At 41.6% G+C, this 13127-nt stretch overlaps 1 protein-coding gene across 4 annotated transcripts in view; it reads right to left on the bottom strand.

The window, feature by feature from the left end:
• LOC132509362 (zinc finger protein 501-like) overlaps positions 1–13127 on the bottom strand; it is a 46750-nt gene that overhangs the window by 18108 nt on the left and 15515 nt on the right. For 2 of the 4 annotated variants that reach the window (XM_060130332.1, XM_060130333.1), the window contains 4 exons: positions 12189–12255; positions 9283–9456; positions 2418–2456; positions 512–638 (listed from right to left, as the gene is read on the bottom strand). In XM_060130332.1, coding sequence (XP_059986315.1) covers positions 512–638; positions 2418–2432 — 142 coding nt within the window. In that variant the 5' untranslated portion in view covers positions 2433–2456; positions 9283–9456; positions 12189–12255. The other 2 variants (XM_060130331.1, XM_060130334.1) reach the window with 2 other exon arrangements.

Genomic DNA, 13127 nt, shown 5'->3' with positions numbered 1-13127 from the left:
GTCGGTACTGGCCTGAGGTGCAACCAATCCCAAAACAACCTCAGGAAAAAAATATGTAACAAAAAGAATCTTTCAGATGAGGGTCTCACAGAAACAGTCAAGAAGACCCCACAAATACTGACCACATTAAGTCCCAACAATTCCTGGAATGGTAAGGCCCCAAGAAATGTCAGCTGGAAGGTGGCAGAGCCTGGAGCACAGAGGTGCAAGGGTCTATGGAGTCAACTTAGCAGGGAGTGGCTGAGACTAGTGGAACCCATTGAACTAATTCCAAGTCTTATGACCCAGAAAAACTTCACTGAAAAAACTTCAGAGCCGCTGGTATTGGGGATACTCCTGAAAGGAGATCGTATACACATTCACTCAGCCTTGGCACCAACAACACAGATGAGAGGGAAGCAGTAATATAGATGTGCCCACTGTCTAGCTGTGAAAAAACAGACTTGCTTTTGGAAAAACGGGGAAAGGCGGAGACCTGCCTGGGATGCTGGGATAGGTGTGAGGGCCTTACCCAATGACGCAGCAAGTGCAAAGGTCTCCAGCATGACATCGTGGTACAGGAATCTCTGGGCCTCATCAAGAAGCTTCCATTCCTCCTGGGAAAAGTATACAGCCACGTCCTCAAAGGTCACAGAGCCCTGTGATGACAGGGACAGATGTCTCCATAAGCAGCCTCTCTCCCCAGGACCCCATAAGTGCCCCTAACCCATACTCACTCGGTTCATCTTCCTCCCCAGCTCCCTAACTTAGAGGGCACTGGTACCTAATAACTCTTCATACTTCCTTGAGCACTAGGTACAACTCTCAGCAACAACAGGTAGGTAGGTGGGCAGAGAGATGCCATCTAAGCTGTGAGCCTGGTATGCATGTCTCCCTCCCTCTCCTGCAAGACAACAGCCTGAGAGTCCCCAGGATCATGTCTCCCAGACACAAACAAACTTGGGCTCATCATTCTCTGTTAAACTCCTGGTATGAGGGCTCTGGGGCAATTTGGTCACACACCTTCCCCACATGCATACTCACTGGCTAACTCCTCATACATCTGATCCCCATCACCACCACCCAGCCCACAAAACTGGCATGTCTCCTGCCTCCTCACATACCCTCCAGCACATGGCAGCAGAAAGTTCCTGCCAATGCAACAGGATCCCGCCATACCCCAACTCTCCACCGGTCTGTTCTGAATGCTTCCCCACCAGGCCTTGTTCCTGATTTTAACCTCAGTCAAAACATGCAAATCTAAATACGCCTGTTCATGTTCCACCTCTGTATTGCACATTATGTCTCTTCACCAGTTGCAATCTCTGTCCATATAACACCCATTCAAAATCCACACCCACTTGACACACCTTAGGTAAACTCATCTGACATTCTGTCAGAAACTACCCAAGTTCCACCACAAAAGCCTAGTGAGTGCACAGGAAGAAAAATAACCACCAGCCTGACTTTACTTTCACTTCACCTACATTCTGCTTTCCCTCTGCATCAATCAATTTCATAGGCACTCCCCCATAAAAACCTGAGCCACCTGATGGACTTTCCCTCCCGCCCCCCACCTTCCCACTAATGACCACTCTTCTTATCTGTCTTTGTGACAGCCCCCTTATCTTCCCTTGTCCCCTAATGGCAACCTGAAGCCTCCGCCAGCACTCTAGATCTGCACGTTCAGCCGTCCCCTTGTCTCCTATACTTGGAGTCACTGGAACATCTGAGAATCAAAACAGCCAAAACCCAATTCCTAATATTCTCACGGAAAAGGACCGCTACCACTGACTTCCCCATCTCAGTTGATGGCACTGCCACCCTTCCAGATGCAAAGGGAAAAAAAACTTGGAGTTATCCGTGAGCCCTCCACATTAGAAAATCTGATCAGTCCCTACTTTAAAAGCAAATCCAGAAGCCAAGTATTTCTCCTACCTCCTCATGCACCACTTTGGTCCAGCAAGAACTAATGTGCATCTGGATGACTGCAATACCTCCTTCATTATCTCCTTTTCTTTCTCTCCCCCAATCTCTTGTGCACTCTGCAGCCAGGAGTGGCCTCTTAAAACCTAAGTCACATCACTTTCCCTCTCTGTTCCAAAAATTCCATGTCTTCCATCATTCTCAGAACAGAAACCTCTTCTCAGTCTACCATTCTAGGTCTAACTCTGGCCCCCTTACTCTCTGTTCTTACCAGCTGTTAACAAAGACCTACAAGTCCTAAAACACTCCCATCTCAATCTCATCCTCAAACATTTATACATATTACCTGCTATACCTAAGACAACCTTTCACATCTCAGTCCACTGGCTGCCAAAAATGGGAATCTGTCCATATAACCTCTGGCCTGGACTTGGAAACCTGGGCTTAGGGTCCCCAGACACCAAGTCCAGGAAGAGTGGCAGCAAAAGACTTATAGGACACCTGACACTCACCAGTGCAGGGTCCATAAGTGGTTCTGCTGAATGTGGAACCTGTGGGAAGAGTAGGGCCATGTAATATTAATTCCCATCAGCAACATAGACAAAAAAGGTTAATGAGTGAACCATTTAATATTTCAGATGAAGACAAATGCTCAAGAGGAAACTAAAGCATAAAAGAGGGCAGAAAATGTTACAGTTGTACCATAAGGTCATGTGGATATCTTGAGAAAAGGCCTTCCAAAAGTGGGACAAACAAGTACAAAGCCTCTCTATCAGAGTCATGCCTGGTGTCTTTGAGCAGCATTTACAAAGCTAGTATGACTGGAGCCCAGTGAGCCCAGAAGAATAAGGGATCGTGTTGGCAAGGAAATGGTGTTGGCATGTCATAAAGCACTATTATAGTCCTAAGTCACAAATATCAAAATTAAGTCTCATTTTACATACAGGTCTGTTTCTGACACTTCCATTTGATTCCCTCTTCTATTTCTCCCTTGCTAATAATATATTTTTCTCTTCTTGTAGCTTGTAGTTGGCCCTCACATCTGATCAGAAGTTCGTATATTATACTTCCTTTTCCAATTTTACTTGGTTATCTTTTTGTTTTGTTGTTGTTGTTTTTTTTTTTTTGCAGTATGCGGGCCTCTCACTCTTGTGGCCTCTCCCGTTGTGGAGCACAGGCTCCAGACACGCAGGCTCAGCGGCCATGGCTCACAGGCCCAGCCACTCTGTGGCATGTGGGGTCTTCCCGGACCAGGACACGAACCCGTGTCCCCTGCATTGGCAGGTGGACTCTCAACAACTGCACCACCAGGGAGGCCCCTTTGTTATCTTATAAATTATTGCTTTATATAAAATTTCAGCTTACATAATCCATATACTAAATTCTGATTAGAAATTATTATAACATTATGGAAACTGGTTCAAGATGGCAGAGTAGAAGGATGTGTGTTCACTGCCTTTTGTGAGCGCACTGGAATTACAACTTACTACTGAACGATCATTGACAGGAAGACACTGGAACTCAGGAAAAAAGATACCCCACATCCAAAGACAAAGCAGAAACCGCAATGAGAGAGTAGGAGAGGTGCAATCACAATAAAATCAAATTCCATAACTACTGGATGGGTGACTCACAAACTGGAGAACACTTATAGCACAGAAGTCCACCCACTGGAGTGAAGGTTCTGAGCCCCAAGTCAGGGTTCCAACCTTGAGGTCTGGCAACAGGAGGAGGAATTCCCAGAGAAACAGACTTTGAAGGCTAGCAGAATTTGACTACAGGACTTCGACAGGACTGGGGGAAACATATACTCCAAGCTTGGAGGGCATACACAAAGTAGTGTGCACATCAGGACCCAAGGGGAAGGAGTAGTGACTCCATAGGAGACTGAACCAGACCTACCAGCTAGTGTTGGAAGGTATCCTGCAGATGCAGAATATGGCTGTGGCTCACCACAGGGACAAGAATAGCAGCAGCAGAAGCTCTGGGAAGTACTTGGCATGAGCCCTCCCAGAGTCCACCATTAGCGCCATCAAAGAGGCTGTAGCCTCCAGTGCTGCATCGCCTCACGCCAAACAACCAACAGGGAGGGAACTCAGCCCCACTCATCAGCAGACAAAACAATTAAAGTTTTACTGAGCTCTGCCCATCAGAGCAACACCCAGCTCTACCCACCACCAGTCCCTCCCATCAGGAAGCTTGCAAAAGCCTCTTAGATAGCCTCATCCACCAGAGGGCAGACAGCAGAAGCAAGAAAAACTACAATGCTGCAGCCTGTGGAATGAAAACCACGTTCACAGAAAAACAAACAAAATGAAAAGGCAGATGACTATGTACCAGATGAAGAAACAAGATAAAATCCCAGAAAAAATACTAAATGAAGTGGAGATAGGCAAAACTCGGAAAAAGAATGGAGGCAAAGATCAAGAAGATGCAAAAAATGTTTAAAAAGACCTAGAAGAATTAAAGAACAAACAGAGATGAATAATACAATAACCAAAATGAAAAATATACTAGAAGGAATCAATACCAGAATAACTGAGGCAGAACTCACCTGGAAGACAGAATGGTGGAATTCACTGCTGCAGAACAAAGAAAAAAGAATGAAAAGAAAAGAAGACAGTCTAAGAGACCTCTGGGACAAAGTTAAATGCAACAGCATCCGTATTATACAGGTCCCAGAAGCAGAAGAGAGAGACAATGGACCTGAGAAACTATTTGAAGAGATTATAGTTGAAAACTTCCCTAACATGGGAAAGGAAATAGCCACCCAAGTCTGGGAATCACAGAGAGTCCCAGGCAGAACAAACCCAAGGAGTAACATGCTGAGACACATAGTAATCAAACTAACAAAAATGAAAGACAAAAAAAAATTATTGAAAGCAGCAAGGGAAAAATGACAAATAACATACAAGGGAACTCCCATAAGGTTAACAGCTGATTTCTCAGCAGAAACTCTACAAGCCAGAAGGGAGTGGCATGATATATTTAAAGTGATGAAAAGAACCTACACGAAGATTAATCTCATTCAGGATCTCATTCAGATTTGACGGAGAAATCAAAACCTTTACAGACCAGCAAAAGCTAAGAGAATTAAGCATCACAAAACCAGCTCTATAACAAATGCTAAAGGAACTTCTCTAAGTGGGAAACACAAGAGAAGAAAAGGACCTACAAAAACAAACCCAAAACAATTAAGAAAATCGTGACAGGAACATCCATATCGGTAATTACCTTAAACGTGAATGGATTAAATGCTCCAACCAAAAGACAGGCTTGCTGAATGGATACAAAAACAAGACCCATATACATGCTGTCTACAAGAGACCCACTTAAGGGGTAAGACTTAGGGACACATAAGACTGAAAGTGAAGGGATGGAAAAAGATATTCCATGCAAATGGAAATCAAAAGACAGCTGGAGTAGCAATACTCATATCAGATAAAATAGACTTTAAGATAAAGAATGTTACAAGAGACTAGGAAGGACACTACATAATGACAAAGGGATCAATCCAAGAAGCGATAACAATTATAAATATACATGCACCCAACATAGGAGCACCTCAATACATAAGGCAAATGCTAACAGCCATAAAAGAGGAAATTGACAGTAACACAATAATGATGGGGGACTTTAAGACCTCACTTACATTAATGGACAGATCATCCAGACAGAAAATTAATAAAGAAACACAAGCTTTAAATGACGCAGTAGGCCAGATAGATTTAATTGATATTTATAGAACATTCCATCCAAAAACAGCAGATTACACTTTCTTCTCAAGTGCACACAGAACATTCTCCAGGATAGATCACATCCTGGGTCACAAATCAAGCCTCAGTAAATTTAAGAAAATTGAAATCATATTAAGGATCTTTTTCAACCACAATGCTATGAGATTAGAAATCAATTACAGGGGAAAAAGGTAAAAAACACACACAGAGGCTAAACAGTATGTTACTAAATAACCAAGAGATCACTGAAGAAATCAAAAAATATCTAGAGACAAATGACAATGAAAACACAACGATCCAAAACTTATGGGGTACAGCAAAAGCAGTTCTAAGAGGGAAGTTTATAGCAATACAAGCCTACCTCAAGAAACAAGAAAAATCTCAAATAAACAATCTAAACTTAGACCTAAAGGAACTAGAGAAAGAAGAACAAACAAAACTCAAAGTTAGTAGAAGGAAAGAAATCATAAAGATAAGAGCAGAAATAAATGAAACAGAAACAAAGAAAACAATAGCAAAGATCAATAAAACTAAAAGCTGGTTCTTTGAGAAGATAAACAAAACTGATAAACCTTTAGCCAGACTCATCAAGAAAAAGAGGGAGAGGACTCAAATCAATAAAATTAGAAATGAAAACTGAGAAGTTACAACAGACACCACAGAAATACAAAGCATCGTAAGAGACTACTAAGGGACTTCCCTGGTAGTACAGTGGTTAAGAATCCACCTGCCAATGCAGGGGACACAGGTTTGGGCCCTGCTCTGGGATAATCCCACATGCCGTGGAGCAACTAAGCCCGTGCACCACAACTACTGAGCCCAGGTGCCACAACTAATGAAGCCTGCATGCCTAGAGCTTGTGCTCCACAACAAGAGAAGCTGCCACACTGAGGAGTCCACACACCGCAACAAAGACCCAATGCAGCCAAAAATAAATAAATAAATAAAATTTTTAATTGAAGAATAAAAGCCATATGATCATCTCAATAGATGCAGAAAAAGCTTCTGACAAAATTCAACATTCATTTACATGATAAAAACTCTCCAGAAAGTGGGCATCGAGGGAACCTACCTCAACATAATAAAGGTCATATACAATAAACCCACAGCAAACATCATTCTCAATGGTGGAAAACTGAAAGCATTTCCTGTAAGATCAGGAACAAGACAAGGATGTCCATTCTTGCCACTATTATTCAACATAATTCTTGAAGTAGTAGTCATGGCAATCAGAGAAGAAAAAATAAAAGGAATACAAATTGGAAAAGAAGAAGTAAAAGTGTCACTGTTTGCAGATGACATGATACTATACATAGAGAATCCTGAAGATGCCACCAGAAAACTACTAGAGCTCATCAATGAATTTGGTAAAGTTGCAGGATACAAAATTAATGCATAAAAGTCTCTTGCATTCCTATACACTAACAATGAAAGATCAGAAAGAGAAATTAAGGAAATAATCCCATTCACCATTGCAACAAAAAAGAATAAAATACCTAGGAATAAATGTACCAAGGAGGTAAAAGTCCTGTACTCAGAAACTGTAATACACTGGTGAAAGAAAACAAAGATGACACAGAGGGAGAGATATACCATGTTCTTGGATTGGAAGAATCAATATTGTGAAAATGACTATACTACCCAAAGCAATCTACAGATTCAATGCAATCTCTATCAAATTACCAGTGGCATTTTTTACAGAACTAGAACAAAAAAATCTTAAAATCTGTATGGAGACACAAAAGACCCCGAATAGCAAAAGCAGTGTTGAGGGAATAAAATGGCACTGGAGGAATCAGACTCCTTGTCTTTAGACTATACTACAAAGCTACAGTAATCAAAACAATATGGTACTGACACAAGAACAGAAATATAGATCAATGGAAGAGGACAGAAAGCCCAGAGAAAAACTCAAGCACCTATGGTCAACTAATCTATGACAAAAGAGGCAAGGATATACAATGGAGAAAAGACAGTCTCTTCAATAAGTGGTGCTGGGAAAACTGGACAGCTACATGTAGAGAATGAAATTAGAACACTCCCTAACACCATACACAAAAATAAACTCAAAATGGATTAGAGACCTAAATGTAAGACTGGACACTATAAAACTCTCAGAGGAAAATATAGGAAGAACACTCTTTGACGTAAATCACAGCAAGATCTTTTTTGATTCACCTCCTAGAGTAATGGAAATAAAAACAAAAATAAACAAATGGGACCTAATAAAGGTTAAAAGCTTTTGCAAAGCAAAGGAAACCACAAACAAGACGAAAAGACAGCCCTCAGAATGGGAGAAAATACTTGCAAATGAATCAACGGACAAAGGATTAATCTCCAAAATATGTAGACAGATCATGCAGCTCAATATTAAAAAAACATACAACCCAATCCAAAAATGGGCAGAAGACCTAATTAGACATTTCTCCAAAGACATACAGATGACCAAGAAGCACATGAAAAGTCACTCAACATCACTAATTATTAGAGAAATGCAAATCAAAACTGCAATGAGGTGTCATCTCACACCAGTTAGAATGGGCATCATAAGAAAATCTGCAAACAACAAATGCTAGAGAGGGTGTGGAGAAAAGGGAACTGTCTTTCACTGTTGGTGGGAATGTAAATTGATACAGCCATATGACGAAGAGTATGGAGGTTCCTTAAAAAGCTAAAAATAGAATTACCATATGACCCAGGAATCCACTACTGGGCATATACCCAGAGAAAATTGTAAATCAAAAAGACTCATGCAGGGACTTCCCTGGTGGCACAGTGGTTAAGAATCTGCCTGCCAATGCAGGGGACAAGGGTTCAAGCCCGGGTCTGGGAAGATTCCACACGCTGCAGAGCAACTAAGCCTGTGTGTCACAACTACTAAGCCTGCACTGTAGAGCCCACAAGCCACAACTACTGAAGCCCACATGCCTAAAGCCCATGCTCCGCAACAAGGAACTGCAACGAGAAGCCCACGCACTGCAATGAAGAGTAGCCCCTTCTTGCCACAACCAGAGAAAGCCGCGCATAGCAACGAAGACCCAACATAGCCATAAATAAATAAATAAATGACGCATGCACCCCAAAGTTCACTGCAGCACTATTTACAAGAGCCAGGTCATGGAAACAACCTAAATGCCCATCGACAGACGACTGGATAAAGATGTGGTACATATATACAATGGAATATTACTCAGCCTTAAAAAGGAACGAAATTGGGTCATTTGTAGAGACGTGGATGGATCTAGAGACTGTTATACAGAGTGAAGTAAGTCAGAAAGAGAAAAACAAATATTGTATGTTAACACATATATGTGGAACCTAGAAAAATAGTACAGATGAACTGGTCTGCAGGGCAGAAATAGACACACAGATGTAGAGAACAAATGTATGGACACCAAGGGGGGATGTTGGGGTGGGGGGAATGAATTGGGAGATTGGGATTGACATATACACACTAGTATGTATAAAATAAATAACTAATAAGAACCTGCTGTATATAAAAGAAATAATAAAACTCAAGAAAATTATTATAACATTATATAATAGAATTCAAGAATACAAATTTTAAATTTTTATCCATGTTATTTATATATCCTTTTTCTTTCATAAATATTCAGACAGATTTTCTGTAATTTCCTACCTGCTTTTTTCTCCTGCAGTAGAGAAGGGAACCACCATTTGTTGACTTCACAGTGAAAATGAATCTCAGAATTCCCTGGTGGTTCACTGGCTAAAACTTGGTGCTTTCACTGCCATGGGTTCGATTTCAATCCCTGGTCTGGGAACTAAGATCCTGCTAGCTGCACAGTGTGGCCTAAAAAAAAAAAGAGAGAGAGAGAGAGAGTTACAAGAAGAAAATGGCACCAGAAAATTAATCTGTGATAAAGGGGTTGTTGCTGGCATCAGAGTAAAAGTGCTTGGCCTCCAGCAGTTTGAGATAAGTGGCTGTCAAAGATGACTCCTTAAACTTAAGACAAAGGAAACAACATATGAGACCTGACCTCTATTCCAACCTCATTATAAAAACATGGAAATTTCTTTGGTTCTAAACATCTTGATAAGGATTCCCAGCATTATAACTTTTTATCCTTACAAGGATTCATTTTGTCCCCCTTAAAACAAGTATTTTAACCAGATGTCTTAATCATTTTCTCTTCCAATACCAGCAGAGGATGATGACGTAACAGTAAAATAAATACTATTAACAGAGTACAATCACTGCAAAAGCAGAAACACTCTAAGTGGCTGCATACTGTAAAACTGTAAGTTTACCTAATGCATGATGTGTATAAAAATACAACTACGGCATCACTAATCATTAGAGAAATGCAAATCAAAACTACAATAAGGTATCACCTCACACCAGTCAGAATGGCCATCATCAAAAAATCTACGAACAATAAATTGTAGAGAGAGTGTGAAGAAAAGGGAAGCCTCTTGCACTGTTGGTGGGGATGTAAATTGATACAGCCACTATGGAGAACAGTATGGAGGTTCTTTAAAAAACTAAAAATAGAACTACCATACGACCCAGCAATCCCACTACTGGGCATATACCCTGAGAAAACCATAATTCAAAAAGTGTCATATACCACAATGTTCACTGCAGCGCTATTGACAATAGCCAGGACATGGAAGCAACCTAAGTGTCCATCAACAGATGACTGGATAAGAAGATGTGGCACATATATACAATGGAATATTACTCAGCCATAAAAAGAAACGAAACTGAGTTATTTGTAGTGAGGTGGATGGACCTAGAGTCTGTCATACAGAGTGAAGTCAGAAAGAGAAAAACAAATACCGTATGCTAACACATATGTATGGAATCTTAAAAAAAATAGGTTATGAAGAACGTAGGGGCAGGACAGGAATAAAGACGCAGATGTAGAAAATGGACTTGAGGACACGGGGAGGGGGAAGGGTAAGCTGGGACGAAGTGAGAGAGTGGCACTGACAGATATACACTACCAAATGTAAAACAGATAGCTAGTGGGAAGCAGCCGCATAGCACAGGGAGATCAGCTCGATCAGCTCAGTGCTTTGTGACCACCTAGAGGGATGGGATAGGGAGGGTGGGAGGGAGACGCAAGAGGGAGAGGATATGGGGATATATGTATACATATAGCTGATTCACTTTGTTATAAAGCAGAAAGTAACACACCATTGTAAAGCAATTATACTCCAATAAAGATGTTAAAAAAATACAACTAACTACGGGATAGATTAAGACTAAGTATAACAATCTCATTCAAAGCACTAAATTAAAATTAGTAACATGGAGCAAAACAAGATCAAAAAGTGGAAATGTCCATTTAAATACAATAATAATTTTAACATATACGCTAAACAAATGTGTGCTTTATATACCCCAGAAAGCAAGGAAGGTATGGCCAGCATAGCAATGTTTATAATTACAGAAAGGAGACCAAAAACAAACAAGCCAAAAGAAAAAAACAAAGAAAGCCTTCAACAGCAGGATTTATAAAGATATTTTACTCATATACTGTATTCACACTATTAGAACACTGCAAAAGAAGGAAAATTAACGGATAGCCATGAAAAAATGGGTAAAGTCCCACCATATTGGGTGTGACACATCATAATACTTATATGATTCCAGTCATAAGAGAGTTTTAAGATAACTGAGCGAAGGTAAACTACAGTCGTCGAATATTTTCCACACAGCTGAAACTATCAGGAAAAGCAACGAAATGTTTACTTGAAACATCAGACAATACCTTAACTTTTGGGGGATGGGGATAACTGTTATGAAAGGAACCCACAGGCGGCTTCTGGGGTCCTACTTATATCTCATATCTTGACTTGAGCAAAGAACGGGTATTAGTAAGAGCTGCTTATTCAACTGAACATGGAAGTTCCCTGCAATTTTTTTTTCCCCACGCACGTCTTATTTCAATATTCGGAAAACCAAGGTTTTGGGAAACAAAAAAACACAAACATAGGATGCTCGTTATAGAACATTGATAAGAACGAAAATACTGCAGAATGAGAAGAGTTGTCTGAGGGTCCGGAGGGAGCAGCATTTACCTGAATCGCACCCATCCGCTTGGCCGTCCCAGCGGAGTCTGTGGGCAATGGTGGGGCCCGGGCACGGAGGCCCGTCCCGGCCCCGAGACAGAGTCAGGCCGGATGGCGCCCACGCGGAGCCTCAGCCTTTCCTCAGAGCAGCGGACACAGCGCCTTCCTGGCTCCCTTCACCTGGTGCCGACCCAAGGTACCGGAGCGGGCACCAGCGAACAGGTCCGAGTTTAAAAATGTCGCCCGCGGTCGACGCCGGAAGGCCCGCCCAGACACCGCCCCCCTAGTACGGAAGTGGCTCTCTCCTGAGCCGTCATTGGTTCAGGGGCCCTTACGCGCCGCGCTTTGCCTTCAGGGTAATGTGGTTCACAGCGCTCTACGACCTGTCAAGTGGCGGTGCTCCCCACCTCTGGGAAAGTTCCTCCTCACCCTGAGGGTAGCTGGGAAGGAGTGTCCCAAGGCTCTGAGTACTGGCGGGGTTCACGCTTCTTAAAGGGGACGCACCCAGATATCCGCAGAACCACGCTTCTTAAAGGGGACGCACCCAGATTTCCGTGGAATGTAGTCTGTGCTGTTCAGAGAGAGGTACTCAGATATAATAGAGTTATATTCATATATATATATATATATATATATATATATATATATATATATAACTATAATAGAGTTATAGTTCAAATGTTCCCCAAACCTAAAAAAAACAAATGCGCACATGATACCAAATTGTGACTCAGCCACAAAGTGCATCCATCCATAGTTGGGGTCTAATAAACACGGTCTTACTACTCTTCCAAAGTATGTAGGCTGATGCTTTAGACTCAATTTATGAGTCTCAGTGTGTTAGGTCAGGGTCAAGAAAACAAAGTTTCCAGACAGGGCCATGGTGGGGAAGACAGAGGAGGGATGTGGGATGGCCAGAAGCAGGTGGACAATGTGTTGTGTCTCTGCTTCCCTCAGAAGAAACATAGAGCCAGTGACGGTGTCCCATTCAGGGGTGGACACATAATTCTTACTCCACATTTAGATATGTATTCAGTTCTTTTCTAGAATCTAAGATCTACCTATCTCAAAAGAGTGACTTACCGCATGCCATTTTCTCCCTGGACAGTGACTCTACGGTCCCAGTCATAGTTTATTTACAAAGGGGGCATTTGAATCCTGAGATAAAGGATTGGTTTACATGATCCTCGTTCCTTGCTGGGTACAATATAATTTTACCCACAATTGCAGTAACAATGCATGGAGAGTTGATATCATCTCAGAAAAATATTTGTGAAATTTGGAAATTGCTGAAATCCATAATTATTTAATTATTCAAAGTTAGTGGCCAAAATAGCCCTTGACCATGTGAACAAGGTTAGGCTCTCAGTGCAGTTTCTAGAGACACTGAAGTCTGAGAAGTAAGGGAATAAAGCAGAGCACGTAGTTACACAGGAAACTTGG

This window comes from Lagenorhynchus albirostris, chromosome 19 (assembly GCF_949774975.1).
Source record: "Lagenorhynchus albirostris chromosome 19, mLagAlb1.1, whole genome shotgun sequence".
In the NCBI taxonomy this organism is placed as follows: domain Eukaryota; kingdom Metazoa; phylum Chordata; class Mammalia; order Artiodactyla; family Delphinidae; genus Lagenorhynchus; species Lagenorhynchus albirostris.
The sequence above is the reverse complement of the archived record's forward strand: the minus strand, read 5'-3'. Positions and strand labels throughout refer to the sequence as shown.